This window comes from Budorcas taxicolor, chromosome 1 (genome assembly GCF_023091745.1).
Source record: "Budorcas taxicolor isolate Tak-1 chromosome 1, Takin1.1, whole genome shotgun sequence".
NCBI classification, from domain to species: domain Eukaryota; kingdom Metazoa; phylum Chordata; class Mammalia; order Artiodactyla; family Bovidae; genus Budorcas; species Budorcas taxicolor.
In genome coordinates, this window is record NC_068910.1 from 221420403 (window position 1) to 221433296 (window position 12894).

At 48.7% G+C, this 12894-nt stretch overlaps 1 protein-coding gene across 2 annotated transcripts in view; it reads left to right on the forward strand.

Annotated features, from left to right (window-relative positions):
* KAT2B (lysine acetyltransferase 2B) overlaps window positions 1-12894 on the forward strand; it is a 98513-nt gene that overhangs the window by 67466 nt on the left and 18153 nt on the right. For both annotated transcript variants that reach the window (XR_008199079.1, XM_052636450.1), the window contains exons 9-11: window positions 1573-1709; window positions 4028-4236; window positions 5561-5687. Coding sequence is in view for 1 of the 2 variants with exons in the window: in XM_052636450.1 (XP_052492410.1) it covers window positions 1573-1709; window positions 4028-4236; window positions 5561-5687 (473 nt within the window). In the remaining variant the exon portion in view is untranslated. The remainder of the gene's footprint in view (window positions 1-1572; window positions 1710-4027; window positions 4237-5560; window positions 5688-12894) is intronic.

Consider the following 12894-nt stretch of genomic DNA (forward strand, 5'->3'; position numbering starts at 1 on the left):
TGACACTGAGAAGTGTCATGAAATGGGGAGAGAACAGGGTTTTCTGTGAAGGACTAAGCGGGCAGCACTGGGGCCACTTCCAAGGGGGACGCTGCTGATCATTCTAGAAACTCTGTCGTTGAACTCGGATGTAGCCCAGGGTGCTTTCTTATTGCAGCACTCAGCAAGCTGTCAAGCTTGGAGCATATTGGGTATAAATCTCAGCTCCAAAATAAATAGTTCACACCATTATTCTGGTGGAATTGTGGGATTTGAAGCATTGGTCAAATGAAGGAAAATATTCTCACTCACCTCCAATAATAACAAGTAAAAAGTTATAAAAACACGAACTCAACAAAAGTTGTTTTAGTAAGAAGCCTCATTTGGAAAAGCATCTTGTATGGACAAGATGCTTGACATTGCCCTGCTGCTGTTTAGCTCAAGATGGAGCAAATGCTGTATGGAGCCTGCTTGCTGGAATTCACACCTGAGGAATAAATTAGATTTGAGCATTTAAAAATTTAATTGTAAAAATAAATAAATTATGACAGAACGGAAAGAAAAAGAAAAACCAGACATCATGCTAGTAGGACAGAAAGCAGCCAAGTAATCTAAGGAGTAGAGTGGGAGAGAGTTCTCCCTGCTTTCGCCTGGCCTTTCCCAGCTTGTGATACATTGTGACATCCTGGGAATGAATGTGCCTACTTCCAAGGCCAGGGCCCTGCTCACTTTGTGAGGCATCATTTTAAGGCAAAAAAGGATTATGAGAGATCATGAGGGTCAGTTTGTAATGACAAAAATTAAATTCACCAGCAAAGTGAAACAGTTCATGGGTGTATTTCCAGTATATGTAGACACACACACACATATACAACATACACTGCACATACAACACACATACACTGTACAACATACACATATACATACATCCACATATATGAAAGACTTACCAGAACTACAAGGGGAAAAGTTGAACACTTGAAGAAACATCTCTGATTAATTCATAGATCAAACAAACAACACTATCAGAAGATGCTTAGTTTACAAACAGTTGGTCAAGTTTTAGGTCATAACTCACGTTTCAAGCAATTTTGGCCTTTGTTATCATAAGGACCGTATTCTTCTGACCACAAAGGGACAATTAATCTCCAACATGGAGATTAACAACCATTAATTAGACTCAGCCTTCAGTGTGCACATGAAGAGGCTGCGCTTTAATAGCTCACATGTCAAGCTGGAAAACTCAGTGTAGAGAGCAGTTGCTCTTCAGAATGGTGGGCCCTTGGGGGACTGTGGGCCAGCAGCTAAGACTCTGTGTCCCAGTGCAGGGGGCAGAGATTCACTCCCTGCTAAAGGAAATCCCACATGCTGCCCAGCCAGTAAAGAAAGAAAGTGGAGAAAAAAAGAATGGTGGGCAGTTCCTGCGAAAAGAGTTACCTCCTCTTTCCCGCCCTCTGCCGCGCCGCTTCTCCCTGGTACAGGGAGGGTTGATGTCCACACCTTTCAGTGATATTAGAAAATCGGTTGGATTAGTCGGCACGTGCTTTGTGTTTGAAATAACCCATTGTTTGCCCTTTTGTTTTGGTCATCAAGGAGAAAAGAGGAAAATGAGCGACTCCCATGTTTTGGAGGAGACCAAGAAGCCCCGGGTGCTGGGCGACATCCCACCGGAGCTGATCCGCGAGGCCATGTCTGCCATCACAGACCCCGCGGCGACGCTGGCGCCGGAGGTCAGCAGGGGGCGCGCGAGCCGCCCGCGGGTGGGCCCCGTGCGCTCCGCAGCCGCTCGCGCTGTCGGGGATGGGGTGGAGTTGCCGGATGCTCAGGGCTGAGAGGCGGGCAGGCAGATGAGAGGTTAATTCTGCTGATGACGGCCGTGTCGTGGGGAAACATAATCCCCACCGTTGAAGGCATTCCTCCTGCTTCAACTTTTTACCTTGAAAAATTTAAACCCTCATGAATGTTGCAAACATTCCGTGGTAAAGACCCAGAGGCTCTTTATTTAGACTCACAAACGGCTTGCATGCCACGCTCACTATCCCTCTGTCTCCCTCTCCTGTGACCGTGTGGAGCCATTTCAGAGTTAGATACAGATGTTGTAACGCTTCACCTGTTACTGTTCTTTGCACATGTCTCTGAAGACTGAGACTATTCATTTGCATTCCCACAGTGTAGTTACCACTACCAGAAACTTCAGCTGGATTACAGTATTATCTAATGTGTGGATAGGCAGTCTACAGCCTGGGCACCAAATCCTGTCCATTTCTGGTTTTATAAATAGAGTTTTATCGAAGTATGTCCACAGAGCCTAAGATATTTGTCACCTGGCCCTTTGTCAAAAAGTTTGCTTAGAGTCATATTCAGTTCAGTTCAGTTCAGTCGCGTCCGACTCTTTGCGACCCCATGAATCGCAGCACGCCAGGCCTCCCTGTCCATCACCAACTCCCCGAGTTCACTCAGACTCATGTCCATCTTGTCCATGATGTTACTCTCGGCCTAATGTACAGCCCATATCCAGATTCCCCATATGCCCTAATTCTGTTGTTTATGGTATCTATTCCTGTTGTTGGAGGACCAGTCTGGGGTCACACGTTGCATTTAATTCTGATCTTTTCAGCTCATTAATCTGTTTAGTTTATTCTAGAGCAGTTTCCCAGCCCTCTGTTGGCCTTTTGTGGCAGCGCCATTGTTGCAGAGCCCTGCTTTGGCATAAGGGCCCTGTATGTGTGTCTGTTCACTGATGATTAGATTCAAGTAAAGCCTTTGGGGCAAAAGGACTGCTGTCATCTCGTGTCATATCCAGGGGCAAAGCAGTTTTAGATGTTTCTGACAGCTTCCAGGAAATGAAGAAATAAGATGATTTTTCAAAACATCTGTAAAAATTTTTTTTAGAATGGCTCTGCTGGGTGAAGGTATCCATGTTTAATTTGTCGTGTTTCCTTAGAGATTTATTTTGTGCAGTTGAGGATAATTCACAGGATTGGAATGCTGTTAAGAGAGCGATCTCCTTGTGAAGTTGCCCTTTCCATTTCCTTTTGGGTGTCCAGTCCTTGGGGCCTTCTGTGTACATGTCTTTTGGGGATTTAGTGACTCCACAGAGTAGTTTTGCTCAGTTTGTTTCAGCTGTGAAGTGTGGATGTCGTCACGCATTTCACGATTTGTTGGGTGGATTTAGTAGTGTCCTGAAGTTGCCTTGTACTGGTATGCACAAGGCAACTGTTAAATTTTCAGGAATTTTAGGAGATGGTCATTAAATGTGTTGACCGCAGTGGCAGATGGGCCTCCAGCATCAGCCATAGACCAGTGAAGCAGGCAGTGCCAGCAGCTGGCCCTTCTGCCTTGGGGGTCTGTTTGTTGAACACTGACCTGCACCCCACTGCATGGGTTAAATAGGATGGGGCGCAGGGTGCTGGTAGGAGGTTGTACTGCCAGCTTGGTTGAGAGTGGTCAACACGACTCCTTTGCAAAGAAGCCTCTCTTCCTCCGAAAGAGAGGTGCTGGTAGTATAGACGTGACTACCACTCGTGGGCCTGCAGGGAGAATTGGGGTCTGGGATCCCAAGGGTGCTCAGCCAGATGGGATTCCCAAAACCAAGGACTGGCTGGCTGCAGCGCACAGGACAGACGCAGGCTGCCTCCCCCATTAAATCAAGTCCTGGGGTGCTCTGCCCTGCCCACACGTGTCTGCGTGGTCCCTCCGCGTTCTCCCCGCCGCGGAGTCCACGTGGTCCCGGCCGTGTTCACCCCGCCGCGGAGTCCGCAGCTGCCGCAGAGGCCTCCTGACTTGCAGATCCAAACATGAGCTGTTTGGCCCTTCAGAGAAAGTCTGGTGACTCCTGGTCTGTACCACGTCTCCATGGACACGTGGGAGGCTCTGGTCTGGCAAAACGCTCTGCCTAACTGCCTTTTCATGGCTTGTGTGTTACCGGTTGGGACCCCGAAACCCAGGAATGCGTATCTCACTAGCACACGGAGGAGGGGCGCTGCTGTGAGCTGTCCCTTCCGTCTTAGGGAGGCGCCCTGTGTGACCCCTTGTCTCCTGCTCCCAGACCAGCTTTCTGTCGGCACACTCGGCCAGGGACGAGGCGGCCAGGCTGGAAGAGCGCAGGGGTGTGATCGAGTTCCACGTGGTGGGCAACTCCCTGAGCCAGAAGCCCAACAAGAAGGTGCTCATGTGGCTGGTGGGGCTGCAGAACGTGTTCTCGCACCAGCTGCCGCGTATGCCCAAGGAGTACATCACCCGGCTCGTCTTCGACCCGTGAGTCGTGCCCGGCTCTGCTTCCCACTTGCCTGATTTGTTTTGTAAAATGCATTCTTTTTTTTAAGATTTTTTTTTTACTTAAAAAATTATTTATTTTTAATTGAAGGATAATTGCTTTACAAAATTGTGTCTGTTTCTACCAAACATCAACGTGAACCAGCCTTGATGCGCTTTTTTTTGATGTGGACCATTTTAAAGTCTCTTTTGAATTTTTTGCAATATCATTTCTGTCCTATGTTTTGGTTTTTTTCATCCTGAGGCACGTGTAATCTCAGCTCCCTGGTCAGGAATCAAATGGGGGTTTGACCCCACCCTCTGTGTTGAAAGGTCAGGTCTTCACTGGGCCATCAGGGACTTCACTCTTCTTTGTAAAGGAGAGAGGAACCGCTCGGGTAGTGAAAGTCAGGCACAGTCACCCACCGCGTCCTGCTGCTGCTCGTCAGCTGCGTGGGCAGAGCGACGTCCCTGCCGTGGCCGCGGCCACAGGCATGCAGACGAGTTTCCCAGCAGCTGACCAGCTTCTGTTACCGAGGCTCCTGCTTCAAGCTGCTGGCGGCGCCCTGTGCTTCGGTCACTGCATCAGTGGAGGGACATACAAACCTTGAGAGGATGTCCCAGTTTTCTCATAGTCAGAGACTCTGATTTTGGCGTCTTAAGTAGGTTCAGTTCTTGCCTGAGTCTGTAAGCCCTGGCAAGATTACTGTGCTGTTAGGTTAACTTTGATCATCCATTGCATTAAAAAAAGGGAAAAGACAGGAAAGGAAGCTTCCGTAATTGAATGCATTTTAACATATAGAGCCCAGTTGCCCGTGTGGACTGTGGCCCATGCCCGTGAATGTTCAGAGTGACGTTTTAGGCAGAAGGCCTGATGGAATTCTGGAAGGCAGGTTTTAGCAAATCGTGCAGATGGATTGTGTTTTCATTTCCTTATAGCTTCTGTGGTATTTCTGAATGAGAGTGAACTCTTCAGAAACGTGTGCCCATGTCCCTGGCTTTTGCTCCCCCTGGGCTCGCGGGCATCGGACATGACCCTGTTTCACCACCTGTCAGCGCCTGTCCACGGGCTCTGTTCTTCGTCTAGGGGCTCAGGCCCCTTCAGGTGGCTGGCGCTTGTCCTCATGAACACTCCGGGGATGTCTTGGGAGGCAGGCTCACTCTAAGACATCCACTTACAGAATGTTCTAGTGAGATGGTGGCCAGACAGAGGCAGTTTCCACAGAAAAATCAAGAAAGAACCCCCCTCCCTTCCAGTTTTCCTGACGTGTTAGTGAGGAACACCCCAAACAGGAGGTTAAACAGTGATGCAACCTTATTCTTCCAGGAAACACAAAACCCTTGCTTTAATTAAAGATGGCCGTGTCATTGGCGGTATCTGCTTCCGGATGTTTCCGTCCCAGGGCTTCACAGAGATTGTTTTCTGCGCTGTAACCTCTAATGAACAAGTCAAGGTAAGGCTCACCCAGGGTCTCAGAAGAGATGCAGGATGTGGTGCTTTTCACAGAAGCTGCAGAGCGTGGCAGGGTCTCCACGTCCAGAGAGTCCTGGACTCTCTGAGGAGCGTCTTCTCATTGCAGGTGTGTGTGTGTGTGTGTGTGTGTGTGTGTGTGTGTGTGTGTGTGTGGCACACGCTTCCACACCCACGGTCATTCTCTACTGGGCTTTGTTGGACCTCAGGGCTGGGGCTGGGGACACCGGGCTGGGACTGGGGACACCAGGCCGCACCAGGAGCAGCTCAGGTTTAGTTTGTGGCACGTGAAGAGGTGTCTGAACCTCTCGGTGGCGTTGGTGATTTCCACGTATAGACGTGGCCACACATGCCTGGTCACGCAGCACCACCGGAAGGGGTGGGGTGCCGTGTAGGTTAGGGAGAGAACTGAGGTGGCTCAGACCTCAGGACAGTTCCTTACGACCTTGTGCCTGAAGTGGGGAGGCAAGGACTAAAGAAATGCTGTCGGGGAATTCATGAAAAATTTGAATAAATGTATGACTAAGTTTCAGAAATACTCAGGGAACCTTTGGAACGTGGTCTTTTGGGGAGTGTGAGTGTGTGAGCGACTGATCTGTGTGAGTGTGTGTGTGATTCTGATCTGTGTGAGTGTGAGAGTCTGATCTGTATGAGTGTGTGTGATTCTGACCTGTGTGAGTGTGAGAGTCTGATCTCTATGTGTGACTCTGCTGTGTGTGTGAGTGACTGATCTGTGTGTGTGTGTGTGTGACTCTGCCCTGTGTGAGTGTGAGTCTGATCTGTGTGAGTGTGCGTGATTCTGATCTGTGTGAGTGTGAGATGGATCTGTGAGTGTGTGTGATTCTGATCTGTGAGTGTGTGTGACTCTGCCCTGTGTGAGTGTGAGATGGATCTGTGAGTGTGTGTGATTCTGACCTGTGTGAGTGTGAGAGTCTGACCTCTGTGTGTGACTCTGCCGTGTGTGAGTGTGAGCGACTGATCTGTGTGAGTGTGTGATTCTGATCTGTGTGAGTGTGAGATGGATCTGTGAGTGTGTGTGATTCTGCACTGTGTGAATGTGAGAGTCTGATCTGTGAGTGTGTGATTCTGATCTGTGTGAATGTGTGTGATTGTGATCGGTGTGAGTGTGAGAGTCTGCCCTATGTGAGTGTGAGGTCTGACCTGTGAGTGTGTGTGACTCTCCCCTGTGTGAGTGTGAGGTCTGATCTGTGTGAGTGTTAGAGTCTTCCCTGTGTGAGTGTGAGGTCTGACCTGTGAGTGTGTGACTCTGCCCTGTGTGAGTGTGAGGTCTGACCTGTGAGTGTGTGTGACTCTGCCCTGTGTGAGTGTGAGGTCTGATCTGTGTGAGTGTGAGAGTCTGCCCTATATGAGTGTGAGGTCTGACCTGTGAGTGTGTGTGACTCTGCCCTGTGTGAGTGTGAGGTCTGATCTGTGTGAGTGTGCATTATTCTGATCTGTGTGAGTGTGAGAGATGGATCTGTGAGTGTGTGTGACTCTGCCCTGTGTGTGTGTGATTCTGATCTGTGAGTGTGTGTGACTCTGACCTGTGTATGTGACTCTGTCCTGTGTGAGTGTGAGGTCTGATCTGTGAGTGTGTGTGACTCTGATCTGAGTGTGTGACTCTGAGCTGTGTGAGTGTGAGGTCTGACCTGTGAGTGTGTGTAACTCTGTGTGTGTGACTCTGCCTATGTGAGTGTGAGGTCTGAACTGTGAGTGTGTGTGAGGTCTGATCTGTGAGTGTGTGTGGTTCTGATCTGTGTGAGTGTGTGTGATTCTGATCTGTGAGTGTGTGTGACTCTGACCTATGTGAGTGTGAGAGTCTGCCCTGTGTGAGTGTGAGCTCTGCCCTGTGAGTGTGTGTGGCTCTGCCCTGTGTGAGTGTGAGCTCTGCCCTGTGAGTGTGTGTGGTTCTGACCTGTGTGAGTGTGTGTGATTCTGATCTGTGTGAGTGTGACTCTGACCTGTGTGAGTGTGAGAGTCTGCCCTGTGTGAGTGTGAGGTCTGATCTGTGTGAGTGTGAGAGTTGACCGTGTGTGAGTGTGAGGTCTGCCCTGTGTGAGTGTGAGAGTCGGCCCTGTGTGAGTGTGAGAAGCTGCCCTGTGTGAGTGTGAGGTCTGCCCTGTGTGAGTGTGAGGTCTGCCCTGTGAGTGTGAGTCGGCCCTGTGTGAGTGTGAGCTCTGCCCTGTGAGCGTGAGAGTCGGCCCTGTGTGAGTGTGAGCTCTGCCCTGCGAGTGTGTGTGGCTCTGATTCGCCTTCCCAGCTGCCCCTGGCACACACCCCTCCCCAGGAACCAGCCTGTCGCGCTGGCAGTGCGCGTGCCTCTGCCATCTCCCTGGAGTAACCAGACTGCTCGTCGGCAGGAAGATCGAGATGGTGCTGTGTCCTAGTCAGTTGCTTTTATGAAAGCGGAACCAGAAATGTGTCTTCAGAGTGTTACTCATTTGGTACTTGGGGAGTCCTGAAGTCAGGCAAAACTATGGCAATTGGTGGAGAGATAAGCTAGGTCAGGATTCAGTAGCTACTGAGATAAATTACTGCCTAATGATCTATAGCATGACGCGCCCACGTCAGCCACGTATGTGAGCTTAAATTTTCTGTTAGCTACATGGAAGATATGCAAAAATAGCTCTAAAAATATATACTTTATTTTACTCAGTACATCCAAAGGGCTGTCACTGCAGCGGCACTCGGCGTCCAGGAGTTCCGGAGGCCGCTCGCATCTTTGGTTTGTGCTGAGTCTCTGGACCCCACTGCATTTTCCACTGCACCTGTCTCGCTCTGGGCTAGGCTCTCTGGGCTTGGACAGCGGGGCCTAAGGACACTGTTGCCTTCTTCAGTTACCATGAAGCTGTGCCAGATACAAAAGCCAAAGACGCATGATCTCTGGAAGGAGTCGTGCTTGGCCCGGGGGCGCAGCCAGCGCTGAGGGTGCTTTTGCTTCAGTAACAGCTCTCCTCTGTGTCACAGTCACCGTGTCAATTACAGCAGCTGTAGTCTCCTCTCAGAAAGCACAATGGGGCTTTTGACGTTGGCTCACAACACGAAGCATCCAAGGGCATTAGAATGCGCCAGTGCCGCACTGTCCTGACTGGGGAAGGCGAGGTCATGTATCTGCATGAGCCCGACCTCTGCCCCGTGTCAGGGCGCTCTGGCGGTGTGTCTTCAGATGGTGCGGTCGCTATGCTTGTCACAGGTTCATTTCCGCATAGCCACACTGAGAAAAAATTCCAGGGGTCCAGAGTTTAGGAACTCGCTTAAAAAGAAAATTTGGTTGGGCTTTTCGTAGGGAGAGGAACTTGAAAATATGCCCTTGGTTTATAATTTCAGAAGATTGCATAATATTTGTTTGCACAGAAAGCTACACCAAGCAACTTGTTTGGAAAGGTTGGCTAAGGTTACCTTGGACACTTTTAGGATTCCAGAGGGAAACTAAAGGTGTTTAATATGAATTGGATGCTTTGTCTTACTACTTCCCAGAAGGGCAATGTGTGTTTTCATCCCCAAAACCGTGTAATTTTCTAAAGACTTGAAGGAAGGTGGCCAAATATCTGAAACTGAGCAGGAAAAATGAAAAGGAAAGCCACTTGGTGTGAGTGACTCGAAAGTGAAGTGAAGTGGAGTGGCTCAGGCGCGTCCGACTCTGCAACCCCGTGGACTGGAGCCACCAGGCTCCTCCGTCCATGGGATTCTCCAGGCAGGAGTACTGGAGTGGGGTGCCATTTCCTTCTCCAGAGGATCTTCCTGATTCAGGGATCAAACCCAGGTCTTCCGCATCGTAAGCAAGACTCTTTACCGTCTGACCCACCAGGGAAGTCTTGAAAGTGGTCCTAGCAGACGAAGATTAATCTGTAAAAGCTGAATAGAGGGGCTGAGTCTGGTGGAAGCCAGCGCTGCCAGTACTTACTCGTGAAAACAGCACGGTCATAAGTGGGGGTCTACAGTTTTGATTTGAGGTATTAAAAATCTGGGCTAAATGGTACTTTAAAATTTGCATTCACTCATTTTGGAGATTTAAGCTTATATATGAATTCCTTTAATGCTTCAAGTAAGATTTTTGTGTGAATTTATCTTGCTCAGAACACATACAAGATAACATATGAGAATTTAAGCTCCTAACTTGGTTTTAAAATAGATTATCTAACTATTTGGTTTTGACATTATATGCAACTTTAAAGTTATGGGGCTAATACTTATTTAACCATAATAAGTATTTGAAGAAACACTGAAGTTACCAGGTGGATTTGAAAGGAGCCCTTTTGGTGACAGGTGAAGTGAAGTGAAGTGAAAGTTGCTCAGTTGTGTCTGACTCTGCAACCCCATGGACTATACAGTCAGTGGAATTCTCCAGGCCGGAATCCTGGAGAGGGTAGCCTTTCCCTTCTCCAGGGGATCTTCCCAACCCAGGGATTGAACCCAGGTTTCCTACACTACAGGAGGGTTCTTTACCAGCTGAGCCACAAGAGAAAACCAAGAATACTGGAGCAGGTAGCCTGTCCCTTCTCCAGCTGATCTTCCCGACCCAGGAATCGAACTGGGGTCTCCTGCATTGTAGGCAGATTCTTTACCAACTGAGCTATCAGGGAGGCCCAGGACTGCTGAAAATAAAGGCATGCAGAGAAGCGAGACGGTGCTGGGGTGAAAATCCAAGCATTTCTGCATGTAACGGCTTAGCTCTGTTACCGCTTCTGTAAACAAGCAGATATTTGCGCTTCTGCTACTGCTGGTCACAGTGCTAGGCACACAGGAATCAAGATGAAAGACAGCCCCTCCTCACAAGTAGCTGGGATCTGGAAATTCTTTGGAGAGGTGACGGATCAGTGGCAAGCGATAAAGACTATCTCATGCAGAGTTTGAGACGCTACTAACAACAGAACCGTTATTGTTCCTTTTGAGGAAAATTCTTGGATTGTGGCTGAAGGGGAGAAAATGTATAGTTCTGTTCAGTTCAGTCGCTCAGTCATGTCCAACTTTTTGTAGCCCCATGGACTGCAGCACACCAGGCCTCCCTGTCTATCACCAACTCCTGGAGTTTACCCAAACTCATGTCCATTGAGTTGTTGATGCCATCCAACCATCTCATCCTCTGATAAATCCATTATTAACAATGTCAGTGATACAGTAAGATGAAAAATTGCAGAATATTGGTTCTAGAAGTTCCCAGGGGGAAACCATCATCTGATGGTTATTGAGTATATACCAGGTACCTGGAATTGATTTACATGCTGGAAACACAACAAAGAGGGGCCCCCTGAAGGTTCAGAGGTAAAGAATCTGCCTGCAAAGCAGGAGGCACAGGAGACCCGGGTTTGATCCCTGGATAGGGAAGACCCCCTGGAGAAGGGCATGACAACCCACTCCAGCATTCCTGCCTGGAGAATCCCATGGACAGAGGAGCCTGTGAGATTCTAGCAGTTCTGTTAGCTCCTTACAAGGTGGCGTATACAGCAAAAGCCTCTCTCTCTTCCATCAGCTGCATCTAGGTTTCATCAGAAGACTCATTTCTTACTCATCCCTAGGCATTACTGTTCCACTGCACACGCAGTAGCAAATCCTTCCGTTTTCTCCAGTTTTTTCCCCCCACTTTTCTTCAAAAATAATACTTAATGTTGTAGGTCATGTACAAATACGTTTTCATATAAAGCAGAAATCCCACCCCCCGTCTCCTGGTCCGTCCCATTGCCCTTCCCCCTTTGGTGTCCTTCAGTTCATTTCAGTTCAGTCGTTCAGTTGTGTCCGACTCTTTGCGACCCCATGCATCGCAGCATGCCAGGCCTCCCTGTCCGTCACCATCTCCCGGAGTTCAGTCAGACTCATGTTCATTGAGTCAGTGATGCCATCCAGCCTTCTCATCCTCTGTTGTCCCCTTCTCCTCCTGCCCCCAATCCCTCCCAGCATCAGAGTCTTTTCCAGTGAGTCAACTCTTCGCATGAGGTGGCCAAAGTACTGGAGTTTCAGCTTTAGCATCATTCCTTCCAAAGAAATCCCAGCGCTGATCTCCTTTAGAATGGACTGGTTGGATCTCCTTGCAGTCCAAGGGACTCTCAAGAGTCTTCTCCAACACCACAGTTCAAAAGCATCAATTTTTCGGTGCTCAGCTTTCTTCACAGTCCAACTCTCACATCCATACATGACCACGGGAAAAACCATAGCCTTGACTTAGACGGACCTTTGTTGGCAAAGTAATGTCTCTGCTTTTCAATATGCTGTCTGGGTTGTTCATAACTTTTCTTCCAAGGAGTAAGCATCTTTTAATTTCATGGCTGCAGTCACCATCTGCAGTGCATTTGGAGCCCAAGAAAATAAAGTCTGACACTGTTTCCAGTTTCCCCATCTGTTTCCCGTGAAGTGATGGGACCAGATGCCATGATCTTCGTTTTCTGAATGTTGAGCTTTAAGCCAACTTTTTCACTCTCCTCTTTCACTTTCATCAAGAGGTTTTTTGTGCGTTTTCGTGTAAAGCAGGAACCCCTCCCCCACATCTCCCAGTCCGTCCCATCGCCCTTCCCCCCGCTGCGTTCTCTCTGTCCGGGCGTTTGTTCTGTCTGTCTGTCTGTCTGTCTGTATGTTTGTTCTCTCTGTCTGAGTCTCTGCTTCTGTTTTGCAGACATTTTCTATGTAACTGAATCTGTCCAGAATACTGTCATTTGAATATGTAATAAACTCCGTTAGTGAGAGATTTTTCCGTGGTGTGTACTTTACACTTGCACACCTCAATCTGGATCTGTCCTGTTTCCACTGCTCAACAGCAGTACATGGCTAGCTGCTGCCATGTTGAACAGCTAGTTGTATATTGTAATTATGAGTTTTGCATGTTTATTTTCCCCATTTTACTCTCTTCTCCTTAAGAGAGATTTTCTTCATCCTTTAATCTGAGTTATATTCAGACTTGCAGTATGTCCGTATTGTGATGTCTTTGGGAAAGGCTACCATCTCTATGGTTAATACCAGTGGAAGAATAATTTCCAGAATAGGGAGACAGCTGCACTCTTTTCGTATGCACTGGACAGATCATCCCCTGGATGTTATTATGCTTGGTCCTGGGGTCCGTGCTTTAGAAGTGTGTTGCTACACAGGAGCCAGCCTTGAAAGATAGGAGTGGCTTGCGATAGGGTCTCCTAGTCCTGCATGCGAGGCAGGACTGAAGCCTCAACGAGGCTGGACCTGGGACCTGGGAGGCAGGGGTGGACGCG